We start from the raw sequence: 19,621 nt of genomic DNA on the forward strand, positions 1-19,621 counted from the left end.
TGATAGATCAATGAATTAAAAAATCAAACACAATTTCCATAAACACTTTAAAAAAAAAATTCACATACATATATATATTTAAAGCATTTAAAAGCCTCTGGTTTTTGTGTGTTTTTTTTTTTTTTTTTTGAACATAAATAATAAATGTAATACTTATAAGATATAACCTTGTCACATAGGCACATTTAAGGCTGGCGATATACATAATATATTAATTCTTAATTAAATCACCATTTTATAGTATATAACACAGCAATGCAATTACAATATTTCACATTAAATTTATAGTGTGTAAACATTTTTAAGAAATATATAAAAAAGAGAGAGAGAGGTAAAAAATTAACTTTTGTTTTCTTTTAAAAAATAAATAAATACAAAAAATAAAATTCATTTAACAAAACCCTAAACATTTTTTCTTATGATCTCTTGTATCATTTCGCTGAGCTTCAGCAAATTGTAAGAAAATTTCTTCCAAAGTTGTTTGGCTTATTGAATAGTCTTCAATATTTAAAACTTCTTTATTTTTCTCCATCAATCCGAATACTCTTGACCATGAAATACTTGACAAAGGAATATAAAAAGTCAGAATTCTCTGGAAACGTTCCCTGGAAAAAGAAAACATTTGTTAACCAGTTTTTAAAGATACCATAAAATCTGCGACTCACTGTAAATGAGCTTCGGGAAATTCTTTGGTAATAAAATCAGTTACATTCTGAATATCTTCTTCTATCAAATCCATTGGCATATTATCAGGAATCTTCCTCATTTTAAACTTCAAAACTAAACCCTTGCTAAAGCGGTTTTTCAAATGCTGTGTAGAGCCTATACACTTGAACTCTCCATTGACCATGATTGCCAACCGAGTACACAATGCCTCACATTCTTCCATACTATGTGAGGTGAGTATGATTGTCTTTCCGGAATCACGGAATTGACAAATAACATTCCATAATTGACGACGTGCAGCCGGATCCATTCCAGTCGTTGGTTCGTCAAGATACAGTACCGAAGGCCCACCCATGATTGCCACTGCTGTACTAAGTTTCCTTTTATTGCCACCACTGTAAGCTCGCACTGGTTTCTCGTAGTGCTGGGTGAATCCGAAAGACTTGGCAAGTTCCAGGGAAACATCTGAGATTCTGTCAACTGGAATTCCTCGAAGCAAACCAAAGAGTTTAAGAGTTTCCTGTCCCGTAAGATCATCGAATAGGGCGTCGAATTGAGGACAGTAGCCGATTTCTTGGTCTACCTTACGCATCTTTGTTTTCAAGCTCATACCCTTGACATAAGCTCCACCCAAAAAGATTCTCTCGTCACCTGTTAGAATTTTGAAAGTTGTAGTCTTGCCAGCACCGTTAACTCCGAGAAGTCCAAAACATTCCGATCTAAAAGTCAAAATTTTGTATTCAAGCGTTTCAAAAAAAGTTGACAGACTCACTGTTTAACTCCAACAGAAATCTGATTGACAGCTAGAAATCCACCATAGAATTTCGAAAACTTATCTAGGACCAAATTTTGTGTGGAAATTTCTAAAAATGACATATTTTCAACTCGTTTTTTCTCTTCTTCGACATCTTCATCGATATTGTTGCCTCTTAATAATGGCGGTGGTTTTCTTTGGAAAAAAGAAAAAATATTTCAGTTTTAACCGTTTTTGACGTTGTTTTTCAAAAAAAGCTCACCTCATCATTTCATTGAATTTGTATAAAACTTTATCGAAACAACGATAATCTTTAAGAAGAAGTAAAACAAAATAGATAACACCTGAAACAATGAAACCAACAACTTCACGAAGTACTCCAGGATACTTCCAAGCGAAATAGGGAACCATTTCTGAAAATTCAAAATTAGACCTTAATTCAGATTAAAACCATATAAAACGTTTTTCATACCAGAACAAGGATTATAATCTTGAATTTCACATCTTTTTCTTTGATTGAAATTCTCTGTAAGTTTATAGATTCCTTGGGTAAGGGTAAAATGTGGACACATTAGACTGAATACTTCGTATACGACTTCTTTGTTCATCTGACGTAAAATAAAGATGACCGCGAAGAGAAGTACGCCTGAAAGATGGTTTTGAAAATTGTTATAAAATTGAACTTCAAAATAAAGAGAGACTTTGACTTACCAAGAATTAAATTGATAGTAGAAAGTCTTGAAAGTCCAGTTGAGGTTTCGGTGAATAAGTATGCCAAAATGTAAGTCATTGGTAAAGCTGAACAGCCAAAGAGTAAAAGTAATGCAAAGTATCGACCTGAAAACGAAATAAATTTATCATCAAACTGCCCCAAAAAAAGCTTTACAAAAATCACATAAGAAAGTCTAGAATAGCGTCCAAAACGCGACCAAATCGCGCCCATAACACGTCCAAAACGCATCAAAAACGCGTCCAAAACTCATCAAAAACGCGTCCAAAACGCGTCTTAAACGTGTCAAAAACGCGTCCGAAACGCGTGAAAAATTCTGACGCCTAACTCAAACTAACTTACCTAATTCCGCAAATGTAGTCAATCCCTCTTTTTGGAAATATAACAGTGTCAAAATTATAACAATTGAAGTTATCATCAGCGTCAAGAAGTCCCACACAAAATGCGATAGCCAAAATGTTGTAACTTTAACTCCGCTAACAAATTGTAGCAATTTAGCTCGGCTAACACGTTCTCTTATAATGAATATAACATAAAAAGCACTGACAATACACATGCAAAATCCAACAATAATGGCTACTTCAAAAGCAAGTGATTCACGAGAAGGTCCCGAACTACTTTGTGATGTATCATGCCATATAATTGGTAGGGGAGAATTTGTTACAGTTATAGAAGCATCTGGTCCAATAAGTGCTCTATAAAAACATACAAATTATAACAGTTTATTAAATTATAACAGTTTGAAAAAATGTACCTTGCCATAGCATTATGAATAATATTAAGTGTCAACGGAGCTGAATGCAACGGCTGATTATTTAGCCATGCCGTAATCATTTTATCGTCCACTGTTGCTGCAGCTATATACTTGGAATTAATTTCCCATTGTTCAGTTTGTGCGAGATTCAAAATGTAATCTATAAAAGGGTCTTTGGCAATTTCTTGTAGATGATGACCACTTCCCTGTGCGTTCACATAGTCCTTGTAACTTTTGCTTATACTCCACTCTAATGACGATTTTTTGACATTTGAGGTTGTCTCCAGAACTGTCACTGTTTCTGGATACTGTTGTAATCCAAATGTCATTGGATTTAAGTTAGAGAAGGAATGCACCGATCCGTTACTCAAAATTGAGGCTATGAATAGAATTGGTAAGCCATTTTGAACCAAGAACCGTAATTTATTTCGCACGAAGAATAGAAACTTTTTCATCATCATAGCCCGCCATTGGTTAGCTGTCAGGCTTAAACCTTTTACAAGATGCTTGTCACCTAAGAATATTTTAAATAAATTACAATTACAAGGAATAGAAAACTTAAGGCACAGGTCACATTGCATTGGTTTCAGCACTGTCAGTTAATAATCTGACAGCGGCTGTCAAAAAGCTATTGTGACCTGTGTTTTAAACACTGCTACTTACTCAGCGATTCGCTTATTCCATTCAACGCATGATAACCATTGTTGCTTTCATTCGTTTTGACTTCTGCGTGTTTTTCTGCACCAACTTTCATAAAAACCTCTTCCAGGGATGTTATCGAAATACCATAGCCATTAAGTGACAGTTCATCAGATTTTGTTTCAAGCGCTAGGAACATATCTTCAAAATGTGCTGAATATCTGTCAGGAAGTTGATATGACAATTCAGCACCAATGTCAGATTCAGGTTTCAAATCAGGAATGTATTTCCTCAAAAGTTGTGTCACTTTCGATGTAATACAAGTGTTTTTCTTAACACAAACCTAAAAAAAAGCATATTTTTATTAAATAAAATCTAGATTTGACGTTTAAAACGTCAGAGAAACAATTACACCTACCAACAAATAACCACTACCAAAAACTTTCTTCAAGAAAAATGGTGTTCCAATACACTTCAATTCTCCAGCTGACATAATTGCAATCCGATCACCCAATACATCAGCTTCGTCCATAAAATGAGTTGTCAGCAAAACTGTTCGACCAGTTTTTTCAGCTTGCAATAAATCCCATAACTGTCTTCTTGCAGCTGGATCCATACCCGAACTCGGTTCATCACACAAAACAACCTTGCTGCCTCCACAAAATGCCGCACAAACTGACAGTTTCCTCTTCATTCCACCCGACAACGACGATGAAGCTACATTTGCCTTGCTCTCCAGTTCGATTTTCCTTATGTAAGTATTCACCTCGGTCTCCAAGGCATCCCCCTTCATACCTTTCAATCGACCATAGAAGATCAAATGCTGCTTAACCGTTAATTCGTCAAACAAAATATTATGCTGCGGACAAATACCCAATGACGCACGAGCACCATCAATATTCGTTCGAATGTCACATCCATTCAAAATGGCCGTCCCCGATGTGGGTGGAAACATTCCTGTCAGCATAGAAATTGTTGTTGTCTTACCAGCACCATTGTGTCCCAACAAAACCGTTATTTGATCTTCAAACATATTCATCGAAACCCCTTTGACAGCTTTCGATTGACCAAATGACTTACTCAAATGTTTCACTTCCAAACCAATCCGCTTGCCAACTGGTTCAGCTTCAAATGCTTCAGTGTTTTGCCGCCAGGAGCCACTGCATGAATCTTCATTTTCAAAATACTCATGTTCACCACACCAAAAGGTTTTGGTAAATGGGAAATACCATTTCTTCGGTACTCCAAATTCACCGGGGTGAATTTGTTCGATGTACAAACAAATTATCATATTCAAAACACATGACAACAACATTACTGCAATAATGTGAGCCATTGTTACTGGATTATCGGGTCTTATGCGACTAAACATATTGGACCATTGGAAGCCACGGCCAATGGCTTCAAGTCCAACAATCGTGTGAACGCCAAGACCCATACCTGTGTTGCATAACAGGGACCAACCTAGTTTCATGCCAGCAGGAAAAGCGTACTCATTTGCGTTGAAATACAAATGTGGGATGAAAGTGACAAACCATATTAAGCTGCTAACAGAAGCCGCTGTATTGGCTTTGGAGAAAAAGGTGGCAACCATTAAACAAAATGTCACAGTTGCCGCTGTATAAACCCAGAAGAAAAACAGAACAGCTGTAAATGAACTGTATATAAGTACCGGTAATTCATTAGACCATTTGTTCTAGAAAATAAAAAGAAAATGTACTAGATTCTACAGAGAGGTGAAATTCGATTTACCGTTAAAATGATAACGATTAGAAATGTTGAAATTCCCATTGCAATGAAACCTTGTAGAAACCAAGCTGTCCAGTGAAGCCAATTCTGCAGACCCATCATTTTCATGACTTCTTTAAGTTGTTTTTCCTTCTCAGCTGTGATGAACTGTCAAAATAAATGATTAACTGTCATTTCTATTCACCACACCTAAGTTGGAACTCACCTTAATTAACCAAGTTGATGAATACATAAAACTTATAAATATTACCAATGGCAACAATATACCAAGTACCTCAGATAAATGATCAATTGCATATTCCGAATATGGATATCTTCGCAAAACTACATCAGGTAGATTTTTGGCTAATTTGGCATTTGACAGTTTAAGAAAAGCTATTGATATAGCATTCTGAACGGCTAGGAAACCTTCTCGCAAATAACCAACTGGTATGCCTCCATCATCTTCATACCAATTTCTTGATCCTCCTGATTCCGAAGGCAAATATAAATCATTTGTAAACCAGGAATAGTAACTGGAATACGCAGTTCGTAATTCACTTGGAAAGCGTAAACGATAGTTTAAATGTACTGGAAGTTTTGCTGTTTTTGCCAATGAATCATCAAATTCGATACCAGCTAAATAATTATCTCTAAGCATTACATTTTGTAGGACACTTGAGTTGGCATAGCCGCTATAAGTGAGATTTAAGCTTTGTGCTGCTTCTTTAACGATGTTTTGGAAAACGATATTTGTGTTTGGGGAATAGGCCAAGTGGAAACTTATGTTGTGATTCACTAAATGTTGTCTGGAAAAAGAAGTTTTTATTATTTTTTTTTAAATTTTGTTGAAAGACCCTGTCAGTTAACTGAGATTTCTATGATCAATAAGATTTCAAAAAATGAAACACCGTCACGTACAGACAAATTTATCTTGTTACTCTTTATTATGTTTTAATTCTTCCATCTGAAATAGTTCCTGTGTATGATATTTATTGAAGACATAATATAACTTTGACTGACATAAGAAATTAACTGCTTGCTTATGTATAAAGGAACGTCACGTACAGACATGTATACTCGAAAAAGTTATAGAGGCCAGTATTTATAGGGATCAACTTGAGTATACCGAGGGCTAATACTCTTTTCCACCAAGTCTAACCAGTTCTCAGTTGCGACAGTTAAGTGACCAACAAAATGATATAAGCCGGGTCCAGACACGCCATAAAAACCATAGCAACCTAAGAGCAGCAGATCAATCAGAATGTTTAAAGATTTTGGACAACGGAAAAGAAGAAGTTCGATGTTGGCAGCTTAAGGTCATACATTTTAGAAGAGTCTATTACTGAAATCCTCGAAGGCTACAAGCCACCTATAAATATAACTATTGAAGAAATACAGAGAAGACGTACAGAGATGCAAAACCCTCTTCCTTGTATAAAAGAAATGGAGAAAGCAATTAAAAGAAAACTACCAGAAAGGCCGAAAATTTTGATAAACATTTTTTTACTTTTTCGTCTTATCATGATTGAAAGTAGGTTCAATTTGACTTGGGTTGTATTAGCCCCCAAAAAGCCTACCCAGATTCCGGACCACTAAAATATTGTGTAGTCATCTGAGCTACGTACCTATATGTACAAAGTTTCATTTCGAAACGATAGCTGCAAGTAGGCTTAAACTGATTTGGGGTGTTTTGACCCGCCAATGCCCGTCCCCAGGGTCTGGACCACCATTATATTGTGTTGTCATCCGATTTCTTCAGTTTAATACGATAATTGGAAGTGGGTCAAAATTTCGTTCCAAGATTTTAGTTAGTTAGTTAGTTAGTTAGTTAGTTAGTTAGTTAGTTAGTTAGTTAGTTAGTTAGTTAGTTAGTTAGTTAGTTAGTTAGTTAGTTAGTTAGTTAGTTAGTTAGTTAGTTAGTTAGTTAGTTAGTTAGTTAGTTAGTTAGTTAGTTAGTTAGTTAGTTAGTTAGTTAGTTAGTTAGTTAGTTAGTTAGTTAGTTAGTTAGTTAGTTAGTTAGTTAGTTAGTTAGTTAGTTAGTTAGTTAGTTAGTTAGTTAGTTAGTTAGTTAGTTAGTTAGTTAGTTAGTTAGTTAGTTAGTTAGTTAGTTAGTTAGTTAGTTAGTTAGTAAGTTAGTTAGTTAGTTAGTTAGTTAGTTAGTTAGTTAGTTAGTTAGTTAGTTAGTTAGTTAGTTAGTTAGTTAGTTAGTTAGTTAGTTAGTTAGTTAGTTAGTTAGTTAGTTAGTTAGTTAGTTAGTTAGTTAGTTAGTTAGTTAGTTAGTTAGTTAGTTAGTTAGTTAGTTAGTTAGTTAGTTAGTTAGTTAGTTAGTTAGTTAGTTAGTTAGTTAGTTAGTTAGTTAGTTAGTTAGTTTGTTAGTTAGTTAGTTAGAACGGGTGTATTCTATGAGACACGATGGTGTACTTTTCTAAACTGCTAAACGGAGAAATCAGCCAATCATCCCCCGAATGACAGATTCATTTTCTGAGATCCATAAGAAACTTGAACTGGTTATATTTATCCTAGCAATATGTATATTGTATAAGCCAATATAGTCTTCTGAGACCTCAGATAATTTCATATGGTAAAAGCTAACAGAAGAAATATAAGCTACTTAAACCTTAATCACATTATAATATCATGAATTAGTTAGTTAGTTAGTTAGTTAGTTAGTTAGTTAGTTAGTTAGTTAGTTAGTTAGTTAGTTAGTTAGTTAGTTAGTTAGTTAGTTAGTTAGTTAGTTAGTTAGTTAGTTAGTTAGTTAGTTAGTTAGTTAGTTAGTTAGTTAGTTAGTTAGTTAGTTAGTTAGTTAGTTAGTTAGTTAGTTAGTTAGTTAGTTAGTTAGTTAGTTAGTTAGTTAGTTAGTTAGTTAGTTAGTTAGTTAGTTAGTTAGTTAGTTAGTTAGTTAGTTAGTTAGTTAGTTAGTTAGTTAGTTAGTTAGTTAGTTAGTTAGTTAGTTAGTTAGTTAGTTAGTTAGTTAGTTAGTTAGTTAGTTAGTTAGTTAGTTAGTTAGTTAGTTAGTTAGTTAGTTAGTTAGTTAGTTAGTTAGTTAGTTAGTTAGTTAGTTAGTTAGTTTGTTAGTTAGTTAGTTAGAACGGGTGTATTCTATGAGACACGATGGTGTACTTTTCTAAACTGCTAAACGGAGAAATCAGCCAATCATCCCCCGAATGACAGATTCATTTTCTGAGATCCATAAGAAACTTGAACTGGTTATATTTATCCTAGCAATATGTATATTGTATAAGCCAATATAGTCTTCTGAGACCTCAGATAATTTCATATGGTAAAAGCTAACAGAAGAAATATAAGCTACTTAAACCTTAATCACATTATAATATCATGAATTATATTCAGCTGATTGACATTTGACACCCTCTTATTTGACACTAGCTTCTAACAAACATATTTAAAGTTTTACAAGTTAAATGGCGGATTTAGGGACTTATCAAATTCTCTGGTTGCCAATCGCAAATGAACCACTTTGAACTTTGAAGCTCTTTAGGAAATTTCTGAGATCATAGAAATTTGAGTTTACTGTAACTTTGATTTTATACATTTTTAAAATTAATATACATTCGTTAATATCTACAAAATTAAAACTTACTCGAGCATATGTAAAGAATTGACGGGAAAAGTTGTATTGTAAATTCGAAGATCTTGCATATAGAGACCAGAAAGTGATCGAATTAATACCAAGAGAAGTGAAAAAGCAGCAGGTAATGCAAGTTCAACAATAAGTTGAAATTTATGATTCCATTGTAAAATCCAATCCTTCCATAGTAGAAGACGTAATTTGTCAAAATTATTTGTAGACATTTTGATTTTGTTTTTATTTTCCGTTACTGAAAAATTCTGAAAGAAAGAAAAATAATAATTTATTAAAAAATCATGAAAAAATGTTAATTAAAACTTAAAAAATATAGTAAAGTCTACAGAAATTAAATTTTTTCTATCACTCGTGTCAGATGAATATGACAAAGTTCATTAAATTCAAAATATTTTCACAAAATGTACATATTAATAATTATATCTTAAAACAATTTCATAAATAATTTCAATAAATTAAATGAAACTGGTTAGCAACAATACTTTCAAGTTCTTACAGCAAGAATGAGTAATTTTCAGTCGAAATCGTTTGATTGTTTCTTAGAATACAAAAAAACAGTTGAATGAAGTTCCAAACTTTTACCAACTTACTTTTAGACTATCAATTAATGAAATGTAGGCGACTAAGGTTTTAAAATAGATTGGACATAAGTGCAATATTGCTTACCATATCGCTTGCTGAGAATTATAGGGTTGTATGTCTGCAGGGGTTTCCATAAAACATACAACCCTATAATTCTCAGCCAGCGATATGTCGATTGATACTCGATAAAAGAAGTGCTTATAGATATCCTACTTTATACAGTGAAATTGCAATGCAAGCTTCCGTGTAGCTATAGTTGTTGTGATGTGACAGCTTATTATTATTCAGTGGAATTAATTTTTTTCAGACGCAAAGACAATTGCAGACATACGATTATTTTCAAGCAGTGAATTTAATTTAAAATAAAAGTAAATAGCTTGTACTCACATTAGATAGAAAAGTTAGTAATTCAAATAAACTAGCCAGCAGTGGCAGCGTTATAGGAGAGTTCAATGAACGTAAGACCCTTCAGGGAACTATGTTTCAAGTATTCACGTGCCCATTGATATTTTCCTTACCAATGTTTTCTTATCTTAACAATATATTTGAATTTCAATTTTAAAGGGTGTTTTTTTAGCCAGTACAAACTCCCTAAAAATCAATTTACCTAATTGCGTTCAATCGATGCACTATATTCTGCGATATTCAGTGACACTTACATATTCTTATGGTAAAATGGAATATTGAATATCGAAGTTTTGTTTGTAAAAAGTTTTGAAAGAATTTTTTAAATTTAATTTTATGAGAAATTTTAGCAAAATCTAATAAAATAAATTAAATAAATAAATTTTAAATTATCAAAAAGATTATAAAAAATAATAGCTTTGATCCCTAAGCCAAGTATGCAATCGATAAATAACGGTACCTGTCATATACTAATTTCGGAAAAGTTTAATTTTCTAGAAAACGGCTAAAACTATTTTGTTAAAAAAAATTTAAATGTAAGTTTTTGAACAGGGTCTATCATAGAAATGCTTTTTTCAAATCTGTGGTCGGACTTCGGCATACGTTCGTTGTTAAAGTTTTGACTATTGCTCTCTCTATTTAATCAAAAGAAAATGATAGAGACATAAAGCGTCAATACGTTAACGTACGCATGCCGTAGTTCGGTCCCTGATTTTCTGCCAAACTGCTAATTGTATTTGAACAAAATTTTTCGTTAAATTTAAAAAAAAAAGTAATGTTTGGATTTTTTAATAAAAATTGGAAATTTTTTTTTACAATAACAGACTCACTAAATTAAGCAAGTGAAAAATTTCTGAAATTCCCTTTAGACGCGCATATTAAAAAAAAAAAAAGTTGGTCACCTACATACCACAGGCTGCTTTAAAAAAAGAGCTCCATTGTGCACTTTGTGATAAAAGAATGAAATTTATATCGTTGGTAGTATTCAATATCAGATTTATTTTAAGATATTGAGCCACCTTGTATTCCATCCGGAAGGGTAGATACAAGAGTTTTTCTGCATTGCACTCGCTTAGTTGCACATCATCGTACAGGTAATGAAAAATTTTATATTAATATAATACATAATTTCGAGGTATTTTTTTAACGCCCAAAATTAGTACCTACCGAAATATCTTGACCATCATTTAAAAAATGATTGCACTTTTTATAAATAGTCTTTTACTTAAAGAGCAGAGTCAAAATATTGACAAGTACTCCTTGAAAATAAGTGGTGGGCTGATGAAATTTTGTATGAACTTTTCATATACCATAGAAAAAAGTAATAAAATATGTTCATCAAAATATTTTGGATTAAAGGGTGTTTTTTTTTAGTGAAATGGTACCATTGCATCACATGGAAATTGTATGCATTTTTTTTTTAACTCCATATATATTTTAAAAATAAAAAAAAAATTAATTATATTTACCATGGAATATTGAATTTTCATGACAAACTTAAAGAGCTTACTTTTATTTTTTATTAAGTTTTTAAGAAGTGAGGTGCATAAGTAAAAGTATGAAAAATAATTGTGCAATTTGTGATAATGGGATCAAATTAATAGGAACACTTTGAACACTTTGTGTTGCACTTACGAACTTGCATACCTTTGTCAAGAATTGTAAGTAAACTACGTATACATTGGGCACTTGACTAGAGCCTCCCCATTGATGGGGTTCACTTTATAATAGTAAAATACTTTAAGTTTACTGCTTTTTAGGGGGGTTGGGGTCGAAATTCTGTATGTGCCAAAATTCGGATTCCAAAATTCTGTATTCCAAAATTCTGTATTTTAAAATGCTGTAAATTCAAAACTCTGTATTTTAAAATTCTGTAAATTCAAAATTCTGTATTCTAAAATTCTGTAAATACACAATTCTGGATTTCAAAATTCTGTATTCCAAAATTCTGTAAATGGTAAAAGAAAAATTGGAAAAAGTGCGCACTTTTTTCATTATCAAAATTTTTTTTTCAGAATTTTGGTATTTTCTTTGAAGAAAATGTTGAAGTACCTCCCCAATTTATTTGCATATGACTTACAGCTATTGGATTGAACTTTTTTTTTCAAGCATCTTCATACATATTTCACCATTTTGTTTTTTTGTTATTTTTATTTGTTTTTGTCTTTTTTTCTAAGGTCTAAAACGAAACTTAAATATTTATGTAGAACATAATCTCTTATTCCCTAATTTTTCCTCTGCGTAAACTGTCGGGATCGGGTCAAAATTGTGGCTTCAAAATTCTGCTTTTCAAAATTCTGCTTTTTCAGCGAAAATTCTGTTTTTCAAAATTCTGCTTTTTTTCTATTCTGTTTTTCAAAATTCTGCTTTTTAAAATTCTGCTTTTCAAAATTCTGCCAGCATTTTATTTGAACAAAAAAATTCTGCTAATTCTGTTTTTTTTTATAGCATATGCGCTGGCTAAAGGAAAATACACCTCATTAATGTAATTCAACATTGGTACTTTCCTAAATTTTTTATTTAAGTGTCGCAAACAGTGGCGTACGTTGAGTCGTCGGGGCCCCGGGGCTAGACTAAATTTTGGGGCCCCTTTGATATTTGGGGGCCCTTTAGATACAAAAAAAGTACGTATACGCCATACATTTTTTTTGTATAGCTTATTTATTTTTAGGGGTATTTTAATGTTTTAATATGTTCGTAATGCACTTTGTCTAAAATTAAATATTAAGAGACCCCTAAAATAATTTTTACTTGCGATATAGGTCCTATATATCAAGTTATGCATTCGTACAAAAAAAAAAAGTTGAGATAACATTTTTCCATGACATTACGATGGTAGACAATGCCAAAAAAGTGGGTCCCGGAAGTCCGTCTGTCTGTCTGTCTGTCTGTCTGTCAGTCTGTCAGTCTGTCTGTCTGTCTGTCTGTATAAGGAGCTACAGCCTAAACGGATGGACCGATTAATGTCAAACTTGGTATGTAGCGTTATTTGGCGACTCTCCAGAGGGGTTTTTGGAATTAATTTTTTTGGACCAAAAATAACGGTACTTGTCATATACCGATTTTAGTAAAATTGAAATATCTCGAAAACGGCTCCAACGATTTTGTTTAAAAAATTCAAATGTTAGTTTTAAGCTACGGTCTATATTTCAATGAAAAAATTTTTTTTTGAAAATCATTATTAACGGTACCTGCCATAGAACCGTTTTTTTCAAATTCGAATATCTCCGAAATTTCTTATTCGATTTCAACGAAACTTTTTGTGAAGAAGCATTTATATAATTTAAATATAAACCAAAAATAAAATTTCCAAAAAAATTATTTTTGGATTTTTAAAAAAATTTTGAAATTTTTTTTTTGAAAAATCAAATTTTCGAAAACGGGACTTTGAATTTTTTTGAAATTTTGTTTTTAGATGTTTATTAGTGATTTCTACAAAATGGCATTACAATTTTATTTTAAAACTTTTTTTCCAAAAAATTATTTATAAAAAATTGTTTTTTTAAAAAACGGCTCTAACGATTTTGAAATTTTTTTTTCTAAAAATGCACGTTAATATATTAATCAAAATTGCATACTTGTTTTGGAGGGCAATTTAATTTCAGATTTTATTTTTTTTTAAAACCAATTTTATTTTTTTTTTTCCAAATTTCTATATAAAAAGTCTTAAAAATTTAAGCAACTTTAACTCCAAGAGCAAGTTCGTGCGACCCAGTCGTGCATTTTATTTTTTTTAGCTTAGAATTGATAGTTCTTGGGGCCTCTGTTCTGAAGTAATATGTACATGTACTTGTACATATTTGATTTTCCATCATCAAACATAATTTTTTTTTATTGTTGGGCCCCTGAAAAATTCATTTAAGGGCCCCCAAAATTAAATATTTAGCGGCCCCTAAAATAAAAATTTTTGAAGCTTAGAATTGATAGTTCTTGGGGCCTCTGTTCTGAAGTAATGTGTACACATTTGATTTTCCATCATCAAACATAGTTTATTTCTTTTGGGGCCCCTGAAAAATAATTTTTGGGGCCTCAAAATTATCAAAATTAAGTGCTTAGAGGCCCCTAAAATATAATATAATTTTTTTGGAGCCAAGAATTAATAGGTATTGAAGCCTCTGTTCTGATGTAATATTCGGAATGCCACCAATAACGTAATGTTTTTAGTTTGTGCCCTGATGTAATTATGTTGGGGCAAAAAAAACAATTTTTTTTTAACTAAATTTTTGTTTAAGTACTGAAGTAAAGGCATTTGGGGTCCCTGCAGGGCCCTGTCTTGAAGTTGTTTTTTGCTTTTTTGGGGCCAATAATGTATTATTTGTGGTTGCATAGATTTTTCAAGTAATATTTTTTGGGGCCCTAAGATAAAATTATAATTTTTCTTTTAAAAAAGCAGTTTATTTCCTTTTGGAGCCCCTGGGGTAACCTTTTTATCAATTCAATATATATTGTGTGGCTACCAATGCATTATACATTACACTGAATGATATAATTTGTCTCCCTTGTATCCGAAGTGGTTCAAATACATTTTAATTTACTTCGTAACTCAATTTATCCTAACAGTTTCCTTCTCTGCATTGTCTTCAGTCTGGGCCCTGAGGTCGGTCAGGGGCCCCGGGGCGTCGCCCCGCTTGCCCCAAGGGAGTGTACGCCCCTGGTCGCAAATATTTTTTGAAATGCATATACTGACTTTCTTTCAAGTAAAATATGTATACTAATTGGAACCGATGTTGTGTATTCCTTTTCTTATTCAAATTTTTGAATATTCATCTTTATTTGATAAATTAATAAATTTTTAGTTATTTTCGAAATGTTTAATATTAAAAACCTTTTCTTAATATTTTCAAATTTATTCATTTACAAAACAAAAATTAATTCGCATTTAAAAAATGACAAATTATGTAGGTAAGTAATCAAATAAGCAGATAATTTTTCAAAAAGATGATTTTACAGAATTCTGCAAAAAATTAAAAAAGGGTTTGGAAAATGTTAAAAAGCGCGCGCTTTTTAACATTTTCCAAACCCTTTTTTAATTTTTTGCAGAATTTTGAAAAGCAGAATTATGAAAAGCAGAATTTTGAAAAACAGAATTTTGAAAAACAGAATTTTGAAAAGCAGAATTTTGAAAGCAGAATTTTGTAAAGCAGAATTTTGAAAGCAGAATTTTGACAAAAGAATTTTGACCCCGGCAGAATTTTGACCCCAACCCTAAACTGTCACATGAGGTTTTATGTAGAACATAAATCCTTAAGTTTCGCTTACCAAACGGCTTTTATACACTGTTATACTTAATTTCTTAATTGAATAAAAATTGTTTAATAGTTAAGACAAAAAGGTAAAGGTTTGGAATATACAGAATTCCAAAAAGCAGAATAATGGATTTTTAGAATTTTGAAAACAGAATTTTGAAATACAGAATAGGTAATGAAAAAGCAGAATAATTTTTTATTGAAATACCTACAGAATTTTGGTCATACAGAATTTAGGAATACAGAATAACGACCCGTTCGCCTTTTTAGGATTTGTCTTATCTTTTGGGAAAAACGATAAAACTATAGCCTCTTTCTAACTGCGTACCTATATACTTTGGACGCTTTGTGTGCCTGAATTTTTGTACTTCTGTTTGATTTTCTAAACACAATTGTCAGAGAAAGAGGCACGAATCCTTTTACACGTGCAAGTAATTATAATGCTTAAGGCTTCGTTGAAATAATCATTCCAGCAATAACTGCAACAAGTTGCATTTCCGATCCCCCAAGAGGATAAAATATTTATAAAAAAAAACTAATGTCGTGTAAAAATCAATAGTTTAATATTAAACATGACAACAATTGATTGCTTTGGATAAAAAAAATTCAAAAGTTATTAAGTTAATATCCTTGCACTTTGTTTTTGTAGCAATAGGAACTAAAGGTTACAACTAATGAAATGTAATTTGAAGAAAAAAAAAACATGATTATATTGCATTATATTTCAGTTTTTCTTCAACTTTTTCTTACTTTCTATAAAAACCATTGAACTAACTAACTAAAGTTTGTCATTACTCTTATACATTAGTTTGATTAGAAGTCCATAGCGACCTGGAAATACTTATCAATCAAATAATAACATATTAACTTTGTCATATTAACAATCGAATAAAATCGATATCTTGACAATCTTTAAGAAAACTCACCCATGATGGAAAGAAATGTTCTGTCAAAAATAATTTCAAATCCAAGAAACCCCAACTTTCTGTCTGTTGATTGGCTAACAATGTACATATTTTGTATGGTATTGATTTTGTCAAGGATAAATAAAATACCCTTTGAATTCTACTATGTATTAAGATAGTAATAATTTTTTCCATACAACCGAATAAATTTCAAAGATATCGTAGGATCCAGAAAAAGGAAGTAATTCCAAAATTGAAAGCGACAGCAATTACACGGTGTTACAAAAATGAGGTTTTAAAATATACGCGGGCGGAGACCTATCATGTTTTGTAGAGCTAGTCGCACTGATTACGAAACGGTATTTAAAAAGTCCCTAACAGCCCCAAAATCTAGAGTTAGGGGCAAAAAACGGTTTTTTCGACCTTCACTCATTGAAAAAAATCTAGCTTCGTCAAATTTTTACCCATTTTCGATTTTCTTACAGTTTCTAATAGGAGATAAATATACCTTTTCAACAATGTATAAAACATGTGACTCGGTTAAACCACCTAGAATTTATAAGCTGTCAAAGTTCAAAAATTCCATTTTTTTCGTCATTTACCCAACTTTGACATCAAATTAAAGAATATATTTTCACAACAACATGCTGTTTTAAAAATATATTCTAAAATAATATTTATTTCCAAATCAAATGAGGTATTTTTTATGAAAATCAGTTTAAAATTGGCTTAGAAAAAAAATTTTTCGATTTCAACCCAGATACAGAAATTCGAACTTTTAGGTATAGAACAAAAATGTTGCTTCGGCACGTAGTAGAATAAGTTGGGCGCCAGGATTTGATAACGTGTTTTTGTAGAGGAGCTCAATACAAACATTTTTTTCTTTGGGAGGGCAACACTTACAGCAATAAATGATACCATTTCCGAAAGGCAAAATTGTGTATTTGATTCTAATTTTTAAATCAATATAATATTACCAATAGTTTTTGAAATAATCGATTTCAAAGTTAAAAATAGGCGAAAAAAATTTTTTTAAAACTCATTTTATACTATTTTTGTCCAGACTGTGAATTTTAGTAAATAAATTACTCACACAGAAAACTGCCTCAATTAATTCCTTATCGAACAGTGAAAACTATATGTTTCTATATCTTCATATTTGTAAAATTTAAATTAAGTAAATTGAAGAAAGGGTTTTTGAAAAATGGTAATTAAACTCAGATTTTTGAAAAAAAAAATTATTGAAAAAATTTTAACATATCCTTTTTAAAACTTTTTCGTAAACATAAAAAGCATTTATTTTTCTATTTTTTTTTTTTTTTTTTGCCATATCTATTATGATTTTAAATTATAAAAGGTAATGTCAATACAATAGCTATGCATTACAGTTTATGAAAAAAATTAAAAATTATTTCATTTTCGAAGAACTTTTTTTAATAGTGGTTTTGAAAAAAAATGAACTTATTTTTTTTTTTTTAATTCAACATTTAAATACAAAGTTATTTTTTCTTTATTCAATAGCGCCTAATTGTTGAAAGTTAAATAGCAAAAGCTTAAAGTTCTTATTTGCCAAAGTTATTTGAGTAAATCAATTATTTCAATGCAAAAATTCAGTTTTTATCAAAAAAATCCCATGAAATTGAAGTAATTTTTAATTTTTTTTTTTAAACTGTAACACATATTACCTTTTCCTCTTCGGAATTCAACTGATGATATTTATGACCAGAAAACTTTTTTAAACAAATTCATATTTTTACTACGAAAAAGTTTGAAAAAAGTCATTTAAAATTTTTTAAAAACACTTTTTATTTTTCCAAAATTTGGAGTTGATGAACATTCTTTCAAAAAACTCTTAATTAAATTTAGTGGATTTAAATTTTACAGATAGAAATGAGAGTCTGGCTTTTTGAAAACGTGTATGTAAATATTGTGGGTGTTGCCGTTGTGTTGTATTTTTTTTTGTTGTGTTTTAAGGCAGTTTCTGAAAAAATTGCATTTATCGCTTAAACGATAAAAGATTGTCTTTTACTCCCATATATTTTTTTTCCTTAAATTATCTAGAGAATCTTTTGGTATCAATTATTTTATGAAATTTGAAAAAAAAATGGTTTTAATAAAAAAAAAAAAATTTTATTTTTAAAAACAACACGGCAACATCCGCAAATTTTAACCTATAGACTTTAAAGTATTTTTAATTACCGACGTTTCCTAAAAATTTGCTTTAGTTACTCCACTATTAGTTTAAACTTAAAATGAAGATGTTTGTTATATTTTTTTTTTTAAATAATTTAAAAATAAAACAAAGTCAAATAGTTTTTGAGAAATCCACCAATTTTTTTTATACCTACATATTTTATCCACCTAAGAAATTTCAAATTTCTATTCATTTATTTCTAAATTTCAATTTAAAACCAATTTTTCCAATTTTTATTTTCCTGCATATGGCCATGGCCAAATGACGTAGACACACACATTTAATTCTCCAATTAATTTGTTTTTCCTACTTATGTTATTATGCCTACCTTCCCACAACTTTTTTTTTATCATGTCTTCAACTCATCCTCGATTTAATTACTTAAAGTAAATCGATTAATAAAAACTTTTTTGTATACCTATCTAAATCATGAACGCTTCATTTTAACACTGAATGAAGTTACTGTTCGACCTTTAATTAAAAAAAAAATGCATCGTCTGTAAATTGTGACTTTGCATCGATGCATGCAAAAAAAAAACACCCTAACCCAAGGTTAACTTTGTTTATCAGAGATTTTAACTTCATGCGACCGACAGTCGACACACTATCGGGTGCGATGATATCATGAAAGTTGTCTTTTTTTATTATTTACTTAAGATATGTACCCACTTTCTGTCGAGGGAATTGATTTTCTGTCTACTCTTTCAGTTGTGTATATAAAAATATTAAAAACCCACGTCATTGATAAATGCATTTAAAATAAATTTCACAATAAAAAATTAATAACAATTAAACTTTAACAATAAAAAAAAAAAAAATTGCATTAGTTTCTACCTACCAAACAGCTTTAACTAAGACTCATAATTTATTTTTACACTAACAACAATTTATTGTTTATTGAGATCATATCGAAAGACTTTTTATTTAAATTCGAGGAAGAAAGAAAAAACACAACCCAAGACCGTGAAAAATGTTTGCCAAATTGTTGTTTTTGTTTCTTTCGATAACTTTTTTTTTCAAATTCTTTTAACCATAAAAATTATCTACTAAAAACGTCTGTTTTCGAAATACACAGATCACCGCACTGGATAAAAAAAGCTGCACGCTCTAACCGAGTTTAGAAACTAAACTGAGTGAAAATAAAATATATTTTGATGACCGCACACTGTGTACATCCCCTATTTGGCGCCAATACATGTGGCAAATTTCCAACGAATTTACTACCAACAACTATGTACTACTACCAACATCAATAGCAAATTCTCATCGTCGTCTTGCCGGCTCGAAGAACAACACAACCGGCGCGCCTTTAACTTAGTTGTTGTATAGAGAAAATAAATAAAATAATTTTTTTCACAAGAGGTTGAGCGTAGAAATGTGTATAGAAGAGAATGGTGTTCCCTTCATT

At 31.0% G+C, this 19,621-nt stretch overlaps 1 protein-coding gene across 1 annotated transcript in view; it reads right to left on the reverse strand.

Moving 5' to 3' along the window:
- Positions 1-352: 352 nt before the first annotated feature.
- LOC129909731 (uncharacterized) overlaps positions 353-19,621 on the reverse strand; it is a 62,365-nt gene continuing 43,096 nt past the window's right edge. The window contains 13 exon segments of the mRNA XM_055986804.1: positions 353-605; positions 666-1,385; positions 1,439-1,615; positions 1,683-1,833; positions 1,893-2,066; positions 2,132-2,257; positions 2,493-2,845; positions 2,905-3,418; positions 3,568-3,886; positions 3,962-5,239; positions 5,296-5,439; positions 5,498-6,080; positions 8,879-9,123. Of these exon segments, the coding sequence (XP_055842779.1) occupies positions 392-605; positions 666-1,385; positions 1,439-1,615; positions 1,683-1,833; positions 1,893-2,066; positions 2,132-2,257; positions 2,493-2,845; positions 2,905-3,418; positions 3,568-3,886; positions 3,962-5,239; positions 5,296-5,439; positions 5,498-6,080; positions 8,879-9,123 (4,998 nt within the window). The 3' untranslated portion in view covers positions 353-391.

The sequence above is a fragment of the Episyrphus balteatus genome, chromosome 2 (assembly GCF_945859705.1).
Source record: "Episyrphus balteatus chromosome 2, idEpiBalt1.1, whole genome shotgun sequence".
Taxonomy (NCBI): Eukaryota; Metazoa; Arthropoda; class Insecta; order Diptera; family Syrphidae; genus Episyrphus; species Episyrphus balteatus.